The 18143-nt window shown below is 40.9% G+C and overlaps 1 protein-coding gene across 1 annotated transcript in view; it reads right to left on the bottom strand.

Moving 5' to 3' along the window:
- Positions 1–15113, bottom strand: part of INO80C (INO80 complex subunit C) — a 30186-nt gene extending 15073 nt beyond the window's left edge. Inside the window, exon 1 of the mRNA XM_066545886.1 lies at positions 14928–15113. Within this exon, the coding sequence (XP_066401983.1) occupies positions 14928–15062 (135 nt within the window). The 5' untranslated portion in view covers positions 15063–15113. The remainder of the gene's footprint in view (positions 1–14927) is intronic.
- Positions 15114–18143: the final 3030 nt, after the last annotated feature.

Raw genomic sequence — 18143 nt, 5'->3', positions numbered from 1 at the left:
TTTGTACATCACTGAAGGTATACTATGACCATCAGTGGCCAGCTTCACTAGGTGTTAACAGTTTTACATGCTAAAAAAATTTACAAACAGAAGGTAACTGAACAATGTGTTGGTAAATCAAAACTTAAATGCATAACTAAATTCTATGAGAACTGGAAAGGGAGTTTCTAATTTAAGGATGCAAAAACAATACTGAAAACATTGATTCTTTCTGTTTTCTGCAAATCATTAATTTGTTAGCTTTGACAATATATTGAGTACAGGAACTGTAGATGAAAGTGACTGCACAGGTTGGATTTTGGTTTGGTTTTTTCTGCATTCAGTATTTCTGAAATGCTGGCTTTGTCTTATAGTGATGATGAGAGTGTTGCATGTCACCATTGAAAATTAAGTAATTAGAGGGGTCTGGCCCCAAGCACCCATTTTACTGAGGAACCCACTTGTCTTCAACCTTTCTATGCGAAATTCAATAAATTGTTTTAATTACCTTCACCTTCTTTTGGCAGCTGATTTTCATAATCACAATACTACAATGTTTCTTTAACTCAGCTTCAATAGTGGTGCATGTCTAATTATTCCTCTAGTAGGTTACTTCCAAAGCACCAATATCCAACTTGTGGCAACTTACTTGGCTTTTAGCTGTATGTAAGTTCTGTGATATCCTGACAAGAGCTGTGGCATGCAGCCAGGGAAGAAAATGGTAATTTATAAAATCGATGGATAATACCTGTATTTTCACTAGCAGACAGTTACAGTGAGTGAGAATGCCATGTGGAAACAGAGCACAAATGTCACTAGATGACAGCTGCGATGATATGAGCAGACTTTTTAAAATTGGGAGTAGAACCTGAATGTCAGCTATTTAACGGAGTGCCAGCTAATACTGCTCATACTGGAACATATATTAAGCTGTTTGATTAATATATTAGCTCTCACTATAACAAGGCTGGCCCGGGCTCTTGCACATTCTGAATATTTAAATCATTTAACTTTATGATGACATGACAGGGGCCATTAAAACTTGAACACGTACCCTCTGGCAGACAAAAATGCAGCTCTTTACATTGCTGGGAATAATTCACTGAGAAAGGTGTCAGAATTAGACGTGTTTAAGCTCAACTTAAAATGATGGTTAAAAAATTTCTCATTGCCAACATTATAACCATGCTACGTTTCTGAAAGCAAACTTACTGAAGACTCAGTAACAATGCAGGACTGTCTAGAACAAGATTAACTCTATCCACGTCTGTGACAGAAGGGTTTGCTGCAAAGACCTTTTCAGTAAGACTTATAAACATGTCTTCCTCATCTGGTTGCATTTTACTAGTTCTTGGATTCAGCAGGAAAAACTTTTTCCCTCTTCCTTTCCACTCACTAAAATGAAGCACAGTGCAACTTCCCCATCCTTTTCTCTCTCAGCATTTGGATACACAATAGTATTTTAGGAACGTTCTCCCTTCACAGAAGGTCCTACCTTATTTTGGGCATAGGACAAAAACCAGTTCAGCTTGAAAATGTTCAAATGCCAAGAAGAAAAAAAAAAAGCCAAATCCTAATCTTGCACATTCACAGCAAATTCTGTTCCATAGGTCATTGAAAAACTGAATTTACTTAAAAAACCCTGAAATCCTGAGTAGTATCCAGCTAATAAGAACAGTGCAGATCCTTGTCCTCAATTTCAAGCAGCTACTATGGTTGGCAAGTCATTTGTGTATCCAGTTTAAATTGGGAGTAAATCCATCTAAGTCAGTGGGTTTCATCAACTCATCTTAAAAGACAAAGGTCCTGGCATAGGTTTTTGCTTCCACTGACATCACAAGTAAATATCCCAAAGGCCTGACAACAAAAATATTTTTGCTTAAATTACCACATTGTCCTCAGATGCTACTGCTGTTTTCACTTATCAAGAAAGCTGAAAGAGGGTTGTTAAAAACAAACATAACAGCACAAAGTTTGAAATGAGATTGTTGGACTATTATAATAATAGTTTACAATTCCAAGTACACGTATCACTAAATGCACTTCTTCTAACCATTTCCCAGAGGATTTTTGAGTCACGTACTACTTACCTATACAAGACTTATAAAACCTGCCTTTCCTAAAGCAATGGTTCTTTCCCTCTGACTTGCTGAGTATTTCCACTGAGCATCAAGAGTTAATCAACTGTGCAAATTAACTCAAACATATGACTAAAATTTAGATATAATCTCTGCTATTGGGTATATAAGAGTATGGGGGAAGGTGTTTAAAGCAGGACATGGAAAACACTTCAATTGCAATTTAAATAAATAAAGATAATACACAAAGCCACATAAGCTGCCCAGATAGCAATCTCGACATTATGCTTTCGAACTTCTGCTGTTCAGAGGCGAGTTAAACATCTCACATTCCAACTGCCTCAGAAAGGCTGAATAAAATTTTACTCATGCACTAAAAGATTGGACTGTCACAAAGTGATGGATGGCTTTTCTATGCTCTCTGTAGGGCATTTCAATACCATAGACTCCAAGTGCTCTTGATTAAAAGGCGACATTCTCATTTAGGGTCCTGTCAGTGCCTGAGCATAAAACCATTATCATTCACCTGCACTGGTGGTTCCAGTGACAAAATACTTACCAAAATGTATAAAATACTAATTACTTTAGTCACTTTGATAGAGGTATAAAACACCCTAATGCAAAGCTCTATTATGATGTGTGAGGGTTAGAATTCAAAATTAAAAATGCAACCAAAGGGAGAATAAGATTTTAATTACATTGCCCACCTCTCAAGCATTTCTTAAAAACCTGGGGGAAAAAGACAGAGCAATTTCATGACACAAGATCTCCTTTTATAATGGTACTGCTGACTTAAAAAAAAAAAAAAAAACAACAAACAAACCTAGAAAAACTCAAGTTCAATTTCTTCTCTTCAAAATTATTAAGCAGTCAAACACAGAATAAGATGACAAGCCTCAGTAAAAAGCTTGGATTTATTCTCAAGAGATTTCAAATGTCAAATATGTTTTCCCATTTAAAGACATTTAAGTACTGTGATAGGCAAATTTTTATAACTTACAGATATTTAAAAGAAAAAAATTACTATTTCCTGTGGGGAAAAGTCTCAAATAAAATGTAATTGGGACACAACTGTGAATAGCTTCACGCTATCCCAGAAAAACTTGGTTTAATTTGCATTTGCCACAAAGGTCCCTTTGGCTTAAATAATAGCAAGGGATCTCTCACTTTTAGATTTCATTTGGTGGATTGGGACTGCTCCTTGTTTATAAAGTTTGACAGTTTTCTTTATTAAGAAAATTGTAACTTGGACAAATTACTATTCATAAGCATAAGCTGAATGGCATTGCCAAAGTGGCCCTAGAGCTAAAACTTTCAGTTTATGTAGAATCCAAAAGCACATGTTGGGTCATACTTGTATCAAGGATAAAAGTGAGCTCAGCTAACAGAATATTTTGATCCCTCTAAATAAAAAGGTCTCCTAAATTGATGGGCTTTAAGACTGAAAATGGATGGAAGCATACTAGCAAAAAAGACTACAGTAAATCACAATTGAATTTTTATAAAAAAACTGCCAGTATGTTCCTTTCTCTATCAGAAAAAAATCAGTCAAGGACTTTGGCTAAACTGCATCCTAAAGTTTAAAATACATCATTTGATACAGAACAGCTAAGGTCAAAGTACTTCTGGAGAAAAGAGTGGAGGATTACAATATTCCAGTATGCTCATGTGCCATTAACATTGTAATGCTGCCCAGGGAGCATACCAGAATCCCTGTGCCGAGTAACAGCCTTCAGCCAAGGCAGGAGAAGGATCCAAGTCCATTCATCTACACGTGACTGAATCAAGGACAAGGAAAGCAAAAAGTTATCAGCACCTATGATTGATGGGAGACTAATTTCATTCTGAAAAAAATAAACAAAAAAAAAACCCTTCAGTTTCCACATTGTAGTTTATTCTGTAGAACATCATCCATTCTGATGGGAAATAACACTTGAGTAACAAAGAAAAACAAAACAACATTTCTTCAAGGAAAGTCAATTGAATAGTTTCAACTGAAAACAGGGGGTATCTTTCAGAGCTCCTATTCTATCTATTTTGCTAAGGAAAAAACACACCTGGATAAGAAGAGTTAAATTTTACCTTTAGAATGTTTTGGACTATTGGGTAAACCAGTACAGAAAACAAATATTCATTTTTGCATTTTCCCTATTTTTTGCACATTTTAGCACTTGATTCTGTTTTTCTTGTCACTTTGGGGATATTAAAATTGTAGTTTTATTTCATTTCTGCTAACCACACTACTTCTGCCATGGTGCATTGCAGTCTAAAGTTACTTAGAAGAAGGTTTTTCCGTTTGTGCACAGGTATTTAAGATTGCCATACTGAAACACCATGTCAGAAACACAAAGCTTAGGTACACTGATCTATGAAACATTGCAATGCTACAGGAACAGAGAATAAAAACATTCTTTCTACAGAGCTCCAAAAAGTTATCAAAGGTATAATGTATCAGAGAGCAGTAATTTTATCTGATGCTCCAAAGGTCTTTTAAAGACAAGAATATAAACTATACCTCAGACTTTAAACTTCTTCAAGCTAAATCTATCATCTTTATTGTTTGTCTCATATTATTGGACAAAAAAAATCTGGTTGCACATGCCCTGAATACTGCATTCTCTTTCCTTTCCTAGTAAACTCACTACCCACCATTCCAACTTTGACTAGTGCACCAGTTTCCTGTACTCAGCAGAACTGCATTATCCAATGGATACCTACATTTAACTGGATAATGAAAAAAAACCAACCTGACAACTAAACCAAAATAAACATATGGCAAATTCTAATTTAGATGAAAATAAGGCAATATAAGTATCTCTTGCAGACTATTTTGAGGCTGCTCAGGAGAAAAAGGGAAGACAGAGTTGTATGGTAGAGCTAATTTGAAGGCAAATTTCTGACATATTTCTGCAGAAACATTTGTACAAGTAGGTGGTTGTTTACTCAGCTATGCAAGTTCTGTGGCACTTCACCCTGATACCATATATTGAAGTTGAGGAACTGCAGCAAATCTGAAAAGTGCCAGACAGTTCATGTTTTCAAATAAACTTCTATCCCAACTGCCTTTTTTGCTTGAAATAAAACAGAACTATTAAAAGACTTGACTTGCCACTACATTAGAATCAGTGAAGTTTTGGTATCACATCCACAATTGTAGGTGAGGGGGGAAACATAGTATTTAACATTTTGTGGTGCGTTTAACAGGATCCTGTTTTAAGACATTTCCCACAATGAATTATTCAGCAAATAAAAAAATACCTTTTGGACAGATAAAATTTTAAAGCATAAAAAGGGCAAGTCTGTGTCTGTAAAAAAAGGCAATTCTGGCTGCAACAAGTAGGTTTAACAAAAAGTCAGATGAAAACGGAATTTCTGACTGGAGGAAATTCAAGGTCATTAATGTGAGACTTAAACTAGCACTTCTAGTTCTAGACTATGTAAATAAAGATAATCAATTAAAGAATAAGACCTTTCCAGATTACTACTTTGGTTTGAGGAGCCTGAGTACACTGTGCATACATCAAGTAAAAATGGCCTTCTTCTATTCCAGTTTGCTGACTTTACCAGCTAATTTTGTTGTCAGAACATTGTCCTGTCCTTTCAAGGGGAGAGCAGTTCTACTAAAACATAACCATTGTTACAGTATAGGGAGACTTAATACTGTCTAAATGGAGTTGTTGATTTTTGTGGTAGTTTTCACGTTTGAATCTGCCTATGACAGAGGTGTAGGACTGTTTGTTCAGGGAGAGGACACACCCATCTTAGTCACACAATCGGACATCTGGAAGGTGACACAGTAACACTGAATCACTGAGGCTGGAAGAGGTCTCAGGAGGTCACCAGCTCACCTCCTGCTCAAAGCAGGGTCAAAACTGACCTTGGACTAGATTCATGGGGCTTTGCCCCAGCCGGCCCCAAACACTTCCAAGAGCAGAGATTGCACAACTCTCCGTGCAGCTCTCCGTCTCCTTGGCTAGAAATCAATATCTTATAAAATAGAAAACACTGGTTTTAGCAACAAAAAGCTCTTTTGGTCTTAAGCAGTCATATAATTCACATTAATTACTGCCCTAATTTCCGCATGTTCCAATTCAGCAGTATTTTGCTGTAGTCCTGATGGTTTCAGGGCATAAATGTAGCAAAGTTTTTAAGTAGAGGAGTAATCTTTTATTAAAGGTACTAGTTTATCTGGAAAATTAGGACAAGTTTTTTGGATGCACTGCATACCAATACACCACAGATTCAACAGAAAGACTTTTTATGGCACATAACTTTCACACAGTTTCCTAGAGGGTTTTAACTCCCTCCACCTTTATCAAATGATGAGTGTTTTCACAATACTTTCTCCCTTGCCTGATGAACATTGCCTTTATTCCTGAGATGCCAATAAACTTTGCTTCAAATATGGTCTCCTTGATTCATATCTAACCAAACTCCAAGAAGGAGTTCTATATTTGGCTTGGGAAGTTGCTGTTTCACTTTCAAATATGAGAAAACACTTAAATGCCTGAAATTTGATTTGAGCTTTCCAGCTGTACTGCTTAAGTGACACTAGCCACACCTGTAAATCTTGTCTAATTTATGCAGAAACTATCATAGGTGTCTCAGCCTTTCCTGCCTTTCTTCTTGTTCTTTCATTAACTCAGAAAAGTAAAAATTTGAGGAAGCAATATATAAGGCTGTCATGATGAGCACACTGCATCCTTATGATCATTAGGGTAAGTAAAGCTACAAGCATGTCAACACTCCAAGGGCAAGAACTCAAAAACCTAAGTTGCTTAAAATTGTGTAGAAGGTTTTACCTCTAGGCCTGTGTATGTTTGCAGAATGAGCTATGTTTTTGAATTACATCAGGTTTTATGTAGTACACATATTAGGCAGGTTGTACACAGAAGCATGGATTTTTGTGTGTTTATTGAAAATTAATTAGTTACACAACAAATCATACTTCTCTGTTTAATAAATGAGAAAGAGGCAAATATGACACTGAGTCTCTTTTCATGGGGTAAATCTGAGCAATGGCCTACAATGCTTTATAAAAGGAATTTTATCTTTTAATTTTCAAAAACACTCCTTATCCACAGTAGGGTCTTTTAATCAGCAAGGACAGGTTTTCTTCCTGAGTCAGCCAGTACTTACATCCTGGAGCAGGACAATTACAAGACATGTAGCCACAGATATTCACCCCTTCCAAAATTATGGCTCTGCCACAGTGTAAGTATGTATTACTCACAAAAGAGTTTCCTTCTATCCATTTCAAATTTGTCTCTTGAATTAACAGTATTGCATTTTTACTACAACATAAACACATCTTATTAGATGGCGTTAGATGAAATTAGATTTCACTTTTTGTTTGGAGTTTAGAAAGGAAGTTCTGATCCCTGTTTGCAGAACTGTGTTTTTTGTATTAAAATTATCATAAGACCAAACATGTAACAGAAATAAAGACCTAAAATACATAAGCAGACCATTCTGATAACCATGTTTATTACCAAACTATGGATTTGTTCTCTTTGAAGCAGAGAGCAAACCTCCATCCTTGGCTGTAGAGGAGAACACCTTTCCACACTCCCACACCAGATCTGCTTTTAGCCCAGTGGTTAGGGTGTGCTTGGGAAAAAAGGGTTTGAATCCCTTCAGGCAGTGGCAGGAACAGGTAACATCAAGTGGAGGACAGATTAGGGAGTTTAAGGACAGATGATATAAAAAGCGAGTATCAGTGCATAAGTGTGCTTCTGCTTTTGAAAGAAAGGATATAATACCTGCTTTCAAAAAGGCAGATGTTCATGGTTCTGAATCCCAAGTAGAATGAGTTTCCTAAATCTTCAGGGAGAAGTATAATTAGGACCAGTACATATTTCTTGATAACTTATTTTGGTGACATCTCACAGTTAGCAGAATCAGCTGAGGGACTTAGAGGCTGACAGACAACAATATGACAGCTGAAGCTGTCACTTTCCAGGCCTTCCTGCAGGCAGGGACACGGAACCAAGCATTTTATTTAGTCTGTTACAGTCAACTAATGAAATCTGAAATTAGGAGTATGCAAGCTCATGAAGTAGGTCGCTTGTAGTGGACAAGTGTTTTCCTTGCCACTTGGTCGTGCCTCTTCCTTGTGCTACACCCCACGGCTGTTAGAGTTCCCTGGGAATCCATCCAGTTCACCAGGGCAGCAGCAGCAATGCAGCTTCCAGGGGAGGGGGAATGTTTGCAAATCCTGACAGCAGACCTCTATCACTGGGAACAGGTCTGGGGAGAGTCAAAGCTGGCATGATGCACACAGCTGGAGCATGCAGCTGAGACTTGTGGAGGTGGATAAGAGGGAAGAAGATAGGAGGAGACTGGGACTCCAGTAATGAGAAACTGATCCATTTGCCTAATTGAGCCTCTTAAAGTTGCAGGTGTGCTTTGCAGTGAGGCAACACACACTGTTTATGGATATGAATTCTTGTGTCAGGGCCAGGAATACTTCCCAACACAGTGTGTCACAGCTTTTATGGCTTTCTTCAGGTTTAAATAAACAGCCAATCTCTCCATTCTGTTTTCTTGGAATGCTTGAAAAATGTGTTCACAACCCTCCTGGCTAATAAATTAATATTAGCCTTTCTAATCCAAAATGAACACATTAAACAAACAGATATAATATATAATTGATATAACTTACAAATGCTTCGCTACAGCAAGAATTGAAGTTACTACCAAACACAAGTATTGCACTTTAGAAAAACGTGAAAAACAGTCTAACACCACTTCAAATCTACAATATCTAGACAGTTAAGTTACTGCAAATTTTCTTTTGTTAATCTGAATATTTTACAGCACTAACTGGATTCTGAAATCACTTTTTAGGGGTACTATCTCTCCAGAGAAAATTTCATGCTAAAGTACATGTATGAGGTGGTTTAGATTGCTCTTTCTCCTTCAAAAAAAAAACCTATCCTATTTTATCTCCTTGTGATAGAAGTGGAGAACCATCTTTATTAAGTCACCTAAATTTCCTACATGTTTATTATGAATCCTGAAACTAGGTGTAATCATAGTAAGACTCCATTTTATGTTAACTAAAGGAGAGATTAAAATTGTCTGCTAGGACAATTGAAGAAGAGTAAAAAACCCATGACACCAGCATACTGATGCTCATAGTAAAAGACAACACACATATGCTTTTGCCTTTCTACAACATAACACATCTGTGTTTACTGTAAAACTAAAATCTATTCACATTTGGTTGGGTGAGGTAGGTAATTCTTTGAGATTGGCATTGTCTGGTTTAGAAATTCACATACTTTTATGATTATAGATCATCTGAAGCCTTCAAAATGTGATAAATGTCAAGCAAAGTTAATTCTTAGCTCTGTTTTGACAGTTTCCATTTTAACCTAGATTGCTCTAGAAAAGCAATTCCCTTTTTAAAATACAGCTAAGCTTAAAACACACATAAATTTTGCCAGATTTCTGTAGAAAATCTGCTTTTTGTCTTTTAATTACCATTTTTCCTCATCAGGGACTGGAGGGATTCTCATTCTTTAACAGATTTAACTTCAAATGTGCAAGTGACAAAAAATGGTGCTTCGGGATAATCCCGTTTCTCCTTAGTGGAGTGCCTGAAAATAAGATGTATTTTGGGAAGAGTATTGCAGCTATTCACTATCAGCTTTGTTGCAGAAAGTATCTTTGTGGTGCAGACTCTGAAGGGATTAGATATAAGCACTGACCCTCTGAGAGCTTCCATCTGAGAGCTGCAAGTCTGGGGGATTTTCTCTGTGGTCTGGTGACACGTACTGTGAGGCCAGAGCGCGTTAGTATGTGTGGGATAGCTCTGCCAATTGAAATGCTACCTGCTAAATCTCTTGTTAAGACACGGCAATTTGTTTTGAACTGCCTGCCAGTTTTGTAAGAGCCAAAACTCTTGGGTAGGGTTTGGTACAATTGTGCAAGTGGCTGAACTTGAAGAGCTCACCTTAGTAGTTTTTATCAGTAACTAGCAATCACCTGCAATCTATCATGGTATCTGTATTTTATCCAATGGAAGTGTCATTTAAATCAAGTTAATTAGGTTTGAATTAACATCCCGTGGGAACACATTGTATCTTTTAAAGATACTATTCCAGGCAAGCAGTAGCCTCAGACTGGAACTGCTTCACTGGTTAAATTAACGCATTTTTGTTACAATCTTACAGGATGAGAGAGGTTTTAAAACAAAAAGTGTAGTCTAGAGCATAATGACATTATAGCTTTTTAATAAACTGGCAAATAGATATGCACTTATATCTCCTTACTAGTATACTGTGTCAGATTCTTCTGTCTTTCAGGGCAGGTGGACTGGTGAGAAATGCTACTTATTTATTAAATTCCCAACTACAAAGCAGAATCATGCTTTTCTGTAGCAGAAAGTCTAATATGGTCTAGCAGAAAGTCTGTAAGTCTAATAAGCCTATTACTAAAATAATTAGAATAAGTTTGGTATCATACTGGTTGCAGTAAACAAGGTCTGAAGTGGTAAGTAGGTAATTTTTAATTTTCACTCAGAGAGTTGTCATACTGTGCACACTGAAGGAGGTCCTCTATGAGGTTGTCCCAGAACATGGTGACAGCAGCAGCTCAGCTCAGTAGCTCTAGTGGTACTTGCCAATTCTGTAGTTAAACTCATTCACCCTAGTCTTGATTTTCAGGAACTAACATCCAGATCAAATGGGCTCTTTAAAAAAAAAAGATATTTTAAAATTGATTTGATGGTTTCCTACTAAGAGTGCTAGGCTTGGTAAAACAGCATAACAGGAGAATTGATTAAATTTATTGAAACTTAGGGTCAAATTCTGTGCTGTTTATGTACTAGGATAAGCTCCCTGCCTTTAGTGGGCAGCCTTTGAGTACATAACAGTAACCATGTTAATATGTATATATTGAAGTCAACTTATTGAACTTACAGCTGTCTATCAGAACTGTGAAATCTGATGATCTTCAGTTTATGAGATAAAAACATCATAATACAGATACATCTAAAATAAAAATGGAGTTCTAATTGTATCAGAGTCACTTGTGTGGTGCATTAGACAAGCTTATTTAACAGGATAGTAACAAAACCATTTTGATTTTATTTTATAAGATTGTTATATAGCTTTTGCTGGTAAGCATAGAATGAGAAATACAGAAAGCATTAAGCAGACATATCAGTAGTACTGCTGCAATAATAATAATTATAGATAAAATCAATATAAATACCTCACCAGTTTAAGTCTGAAGTTATTTCACAAATAATATAAGCAAATTTAATTTACCACATTATTTAGCATAATTTCTCTCTTTAATTTTTCCTATGATAAAATCAGAAACTTTTTTCCACATCATTCTCCTATCTTACTGCAAATTCTATTTTTAAATATTGTTAGGTGTCAGGAAAAAGCATTTTACTTTATTACTTACATCTTGATCTAGAATATACTCTTTTAAAAGCTTCCTGTTGCAGTATAATTTATAAAAATAATGGTGTGAACACTAAAGGAGAGCAACTGGTGGCATTTTAAGATCAGTATCAGAGATTCTATCCCAGGTTAAGTGATAGTAATTAATGAGACAGGAGACCTGGAAACAAGTCTGAACAACAGCCAGGGATGGAGCTGAATCAGCAGCTACTGGGAACCACTGGGCAGGGATATCTAAGGGAATGGTGCTGTATAAATCACTACACAGCACTGGTTTTGACACATTAATGTTACCATTTAATATACATAATAATCCTCAACAGGGCTGAAGCAAAGTCTGAGGTATTTTGCAGTGGCACAACAACATGGGAGGAATAATTGTGTAATGCTGATGAAAGTGAAGTAATCAATTTGCAATCATGCTTTCCTGTAAACTCACTTTTAATATTACATTTGGTAAATACAGGCATTATGTCCAAAAAGCATGTGTCTCCTTCTGCAGACATGACTGACAAGCCCTATGAGCAATGTGCTTCCAAAACAAACATGACTCAATACCTTTGGGTCGGTAACTCACACAAATCACACAGAATGTTCTGAGTTGGAAGGGACCAACAAAGATCATCAATTCCAGCTCTCAAGTGAATGGCCCATATGGGAATTGAACCCAGAACCTTGGTGTTACTAGCACAACACTCTAAAGAAAAGATGAAGAATGTTTTTTGGTAATGTTCCTAAGGTGTATCTTAGAGAAAGTAGCAATTCACATGTTGGAGAAACAAAATCAAAATATGGTTTATAAAAATCTGTATGGTGTGTGATAATCTGTATGGTGTCTGCCTTCTTGTAGGATATACACAGTCACTTAAACTAGTTGATTACATTGCTATTCTTAAGTAAATTTTTTATATAAAAAATGAACACATTCTTGAAATTTGCAGTTTTACCAGACCAGCGTGTCTTTCAGGGTGAGCATTGTGACAGCTGCTTGTGACATACAGCACATGAGGGAAAATCTAAATATACAATTTGCAGAACTAACAAAAATCCCTTTTTGTTTAATTTCACAAAGATGGAATCAGACACATGGGGATGTTCACAGTTGGCACAATGTGAAGTGTATTGTCACATAGGCCAGCACAAGGTTCTCAGCAGAAGTTACTACTTAATACAACAAGGGGTCCCCAGATCTAAGTTGACCCCTGCAGGTAGTTTTAAACCTTCCAGGAGGGATTATCTTACCTGCAGTCTGCTAGCTGACCAAGGAAATAATGTCAGTTTACTTAAAACACAAACCATTTAATGCTGAGCTGTGGTATGACATGTTTTGGTGTGCTATGGCATAATCAACATTTTTAAGTCAAAACATGCAGAGCCCCCATTTAATTTCTGTTTGAACTGGCTTACTCCAGAACTAGCCAGCAACATTGAATGAGATTGCTAGAATGAGCTGTTTCTTGTCCCATTCCTGAGGTTACACATTTTCCGAGGCATTTTTTTATTTTCCTTGTGGGATTGGTCTGCACTGCTGAAGTCAATGAATGCGTACGATGACTTGGATGTTGTGTTGAGAAATTACTTCTTTCTCCACTGAAATGACTTGTGAGAAGAATTACAAAAACTGTTTGTCACACAGTATTGAAACCCAGCTTGAGTAAGAAATCATGGATTGTCTCATAACACTGGAAACTGTCCACAAGATTAAGTTTGGTGTGAACTTTGGAAAACAGTTTTAGAGGCTGAAGGGAAGTCTTAAGCACGAATTCCTTTATACACATTTGATATCAATATATAATGCTTTATATCTGCATACACACACACACACATATGCACAGAACAGACTGCTCCACACTGGAAAATTCAGATCATCATCTCTATCACATCTTGAAAAAGTTGTCAAACATGATCATGTCAGGCAGTAATTTTTCACAGTTGTGGCGCAGTTTGTTAGTGGCATTAAGCACTGTGGTGTGTAGTCCCTGTCCTAGGATCAGCCCACCAGAAAAGAAACCATGTAACTACCACGGGGTGAAAACAAGAGCATCGTTCAAAGGAGGAAGAGTTTGTGTCTTTGCTCTCGTGCGTGCAAAATGGCTTCTATTTGCCTGGAGAGAAGATTGCTGAAAAATGCATGAGTATTTTTCCTGATGTGAAAACAAGCAACCTAACTGAGGGTAGGGCAGACTTTGTAGCTATGCTACTGTTATAGCTCATGAAATATTACTGACAAGAATCATTTCTAGGGGGAAGAAACGAATCTGCCATTTTTTCCAACCCTCTTTTGACCACTGTAGCTACCAAAATCTTTCTGCAAGTAATCCAAGACATAACACCATCTCAAGTCTATACAGATGTCATGTACACGCTGACTCTGAACATCTTCTAGGACTTCATTCTGGAGCATGAGATGCCACCTCATCATCAAGAGGCAGATGAAGAACAGAATTTTTTGAGTAATTGCTTATTTCTATAATGGTGTGATCTACACCTCATCATCAAGAGGCAGACGACATCAACTTGGGGATGGGTGCTGGCATGACACAACGCAGAAAATGAGGCTGCACCACCCACTGGGATTGAGGTTTAGAGTTTAGGACAAACTGACATTAATATCCCTTCTCCCTCCCTGATTGACCCTGTTCCCCAAAACTCAGGCTCTGAGGTTACATCTTTATTTCACATGTAAATCTTCTATCCATCCACTCAGTCCAACTGAGAGAAGGCCATGTGCACTGCACACAGCAGACCCAGCAGCTGCTGGAACGTGCTCTGTCCAGCACTAGTCCCTCCTCCGCCACAGCTCGGCTGCCTCACACTGAAATCAGCATCACGCAGGGTCGGAGATTTGTGAATGTGGGGGCACGCAGGGAGCTCGGGCACGGCACAACCCCGCGTACAGAGCTGGCACAACCCCGCGTACAGAGCTGCTGCTGCTGGAGGCGAATGCAGGAAGGGAACAGAGAGCTGCGGGGCGCCTTGCTCAGGACGTGTCGCCCACCACACGTGTGTGTCACCACACGCGGTATCTCGGTGCTCACACACGCAGCCTCCTTCCACGGCATCCCGCTTAAGCACACCGGCCCGGGGAAGGGGGGGAACGCCGCCACCGGCCCAGCTGCGCCCATGGCGGGGAGGGGACACAACCTCCACGCTGCAGCGGCACGAAGGGAGGCCCCACAGTCGGCGTCCCGACCTCTGAAGGGCCCCGCCGGCCCGAGGGACACCGCAGCGGGCTCGGCAGCTCCCAGCGCGGCCACGGGCGGGACGGGACGGAAGAGGCAGGGGTGCCGGGGAAGGCGGGCGTGTCCCGCGATACCCGCGGCACCGGGAGCGGGGACAGCCCCGGCGGGAACGGGCTGCGGGACACACTCCCAGCACGGCGGGAAAGGGCGGGCAAAGGCAGGCCGCTACCGCGCATGCGCGCCGGCCGCCCCCCTCTCACCATTACCTGTGAGCCGCCAGGCGCCGTCGCCTTCTTTTTCTTGGCGGGGCCGCCGCCGGTGCCCGGGCTCGCCGGGCGCTTCTTGCTGCGCGACGCAGCCCCGGCGGGAGACGAGGCGGCGGCGGGGACCAGGCTCGCCATGCCGCCCTGCTCCGCGCCCGGGCCGGGACCGCTCCCGTCCCCCGGCGGCTGTGGCGGTGCTGCTGCCGCGCATGCGCGGTGATGGCCCGGCCCGGGTCGGGCCTGGTCGGGGAGGCCGATGGCGAGCGGGGCTTGGCCGGCGCTTGTGAGGCGTAGAGCTCGGAAGGAAGCAGCTCTGCCGCCTCCTCGTTGCCCTGCAGTGTCATGGGCCACTACTGAGAGATCTGGCTGCGGTGGCAGCCTCGGCCCGGGGTAGCCCGTGAGCGTGGGAGGTGGCAAAGTGTGCCAAGGTGAGGGGTTTCTCCCCGGAGAGGGTGAGCGGGACTGCAAAAGGCGCTGGGTCTGAGTCATTTATAGCACAGAGGCCTTTGCAGTTGGACTTAATGATATTAAAGATCTCTTCCGACCTTGACAATTCTATGGTTCTAACTGTGTAACCTTTGAAAATGCAAATTTAAAAATTAAAAATTTCTACAGCTGGCTGATATTGTGATTGCCTGTCTGGGTAACTCGTATTGCTTAAGATTTGGTTGCTTCTACAATGTTTTGGCTTGGTTAGTGGCCTGGTCTAGTGATTTTTCCTCTTGGAATGTGGAATAGTTTTGCACTGGAGAAGCATAGTAGAATAGATTTGAAGGGATTTGGACTGTGCTCTAAAGAGTTTTCATGGTCCTCTTACCATGTGTGCTGTTTTACACCATGCCCTAGAGAACTGGTTGGTGGCGAGGTGATGTTGCACAGTTCTTAAACTGCTTAGTGACTGAGAAAACTTCTGAGCTTTGCGCTCGCATGCACCTGCATTCAACATGCTGGTCAACTTATTGCCATGTTTTTTTGAGCTGCTTGTACGCAGTGCCAGTTTGCCAGGTTTCCAGCTGCATGCAATCCTGTCCCAGCACATGCCTTGCGGAGAGGCAGAGGTCCAAGAAGTTGATATTTGGGCATAAAAATTAGGTCACGTTTATAGACGGTGCTGTAATGAGGACTAGGCTTGGGCACAGTAGGGGTGCCAGGCAGTGCTGTGTAAAACAAAAACTTTGAAGGAGGCCTGAAAGAGAGTTGAAGACGAAAGCTTGGACTTCCAGGCTGTGTTCCAGGCACCTGTGTATGTAGCAGAAAAGCAGGACAAGATTTGCTTTCCAGGGGCATAAGCAGGGCTTTGTACAAACATCCAAGTGCCATATTCTCCTTTCTAACTGTAGTTGCTGTCTGTCTGTCTGAGCACACAGGCTGCCAGCAGCGCCACAAAGCCAACTGGTAAACTGGATTGCATTTACCCTTAGTGAGTGTTTCAGGCTTGTGTGTACTCTGCAGTTCATCTTTCTTCTCGCTTCAGTGAACAGCATGCTCAAAAGGGTAACCTGAGTGTGGAATTAGCAGGGGCACTGGGAATCACAGGGGAGTTGTGTCCCTTGGTAAAGCCAGATCTGCTTTGCTGTGCGCTCAAAATGTTGATCTTGTCTCAGTCGGCCTTTTCTTGTTCCCAGGGCTGGGTCCCATCCCTTTCCCACGCACATGCTGTGTGCTCAGCTCCCAGGCATGCCCAATTAAATAGGAAGCATACCTTATCACAGGGATGTTTTTACTGAGAGGAGCATCTTTAATGCAAGTGAATCATGCAGAGACTTAACGTGCTGCATCAGTGAAAGTTTTTAAATAGTGCTTAGTCAGGCATTTTCTTACCTGTACCCATTTTTATCAATTGGTTTAGTAAAAAAATCACAAGGCCCATGTGTATTGCAGCACTGCTAAGTACAACAGAATTTTGCACAGTACCAAATGCTTTGCAGAATTACAGAGTGGGTCAGGCTGAAGGGACCGCGGTGGTTCATCTGGTCCAACCTCCCTGCTCAAGCAGGGTCATGGCAGAAACATGACACAGGATTGTGTCCCAACACTTCTTGAGTATCTCTGGTGAGGGAGACCCCACACCCTCTTGGGGCACCCTGTTCCAGTGCTTGGTCACCTGCACAGTAAAGAAGTTCTTCCTCATAGTCAAGTGGAATTTCCTTCGCATCAATTTCTCGCTGTTACCTCTTGTCCAATTGCTCAGCACCACTGAGCAGAGCCTGGATCCGTCTTCTTGGTATCCTCCCTTCAGATACTGACAGACATTCATGAGGTCTCCTCCCAGTTGTCTCTTCTCAAGGCTGGACAGGCCAAATTCCCTCAGCCTTTCCTCATAAGAGAGATGTTGACCTGCTCCAGGAGCTTCTGTTTCTCTTGTGCTGAGGAGCCAAGAACTGGACACAGCACTCCAGAGGCAGCCTCAGTAAATCTGAGTACAAGGGCAGGATCACCTCCCTCCACCTGCTGGCAATGCTCTTCCTAATGTGCACCTCAGGATCTAAATGGCCTTCTTGGCCATGACTCATGGAGAGCTCACTCATGGACAGCTTGTTGTCTGTCAGGACCTCCAGGTCCTTCTCCACAGAGCTGCTTTCCAGCAGCTCAGCCCCCAGCCTGTCCTGGTGCAAGGGGTTATTCCTCCCCAGGTGCAGGACACTGCATTTGCCTCTGTTGAATTTCAGACAGTTCCCCTCTGCCCATCTCCACCCTGTTGAGGTCTCTCTGAAGGGCTGCACAGCCCTCTGGGGTATCACCCTCTCCTCCCAGCTCTGTGTCATCAGGGAACTTGCTGAGCAGGCTTCTGCCCCTTCATCTGAGTCATTGATGAACAATTTAAACAACACTGGGTCCAGTATTGAACCTTGGGGGACACCACAAGTGACAGGCCTTCAACAGGACCCTGTGCCACTGATTATGACCCTCTGGGATCTGCTGTTCAGCCGGTTCTCAATCCACATCACAATCCTAGAACACCCATGGCTCATTGAGAAATAGGAACAATGACAATGTAAACAGTGACAGTGTCTGTGGGGGATGAGTAATGGAGTCAGGGATGAGAGAAGGGCTGTGCAGTTACATGGTGCATTCCCCCACTCCTTTGAGTGGCTGTCTATAACCAGCTCTGCTGAAAATGGAGAGGTGTTTTTCTGCTGAATAAGTGTCATATGTACCTTGCTGGGTTCCTGTTACACACTTAAATGAGCAGTTGCTTTGTGATACAGACGAGGCTCA

The sequence above is a fragment of the Molothrus aeneus genome, chromosome 1 (genome assembly GCF_037042795.1).
Source record: "Molothrus aeneus isolate 106 chromosome 1, BPBGC_Maene_1.0, whole genome shotgun sequence".
Classification (NCBI taxonomy): Eukaryota; Metazoa; Chordata; class Aves; order Passeriformes; family Icteridae; genus Molothrus; species Molothrus aeneus.
Note: the sequence above shows the minus strand (reverse complement) of the source record. Positions and strands in the feature narration are given on the sequence as shown.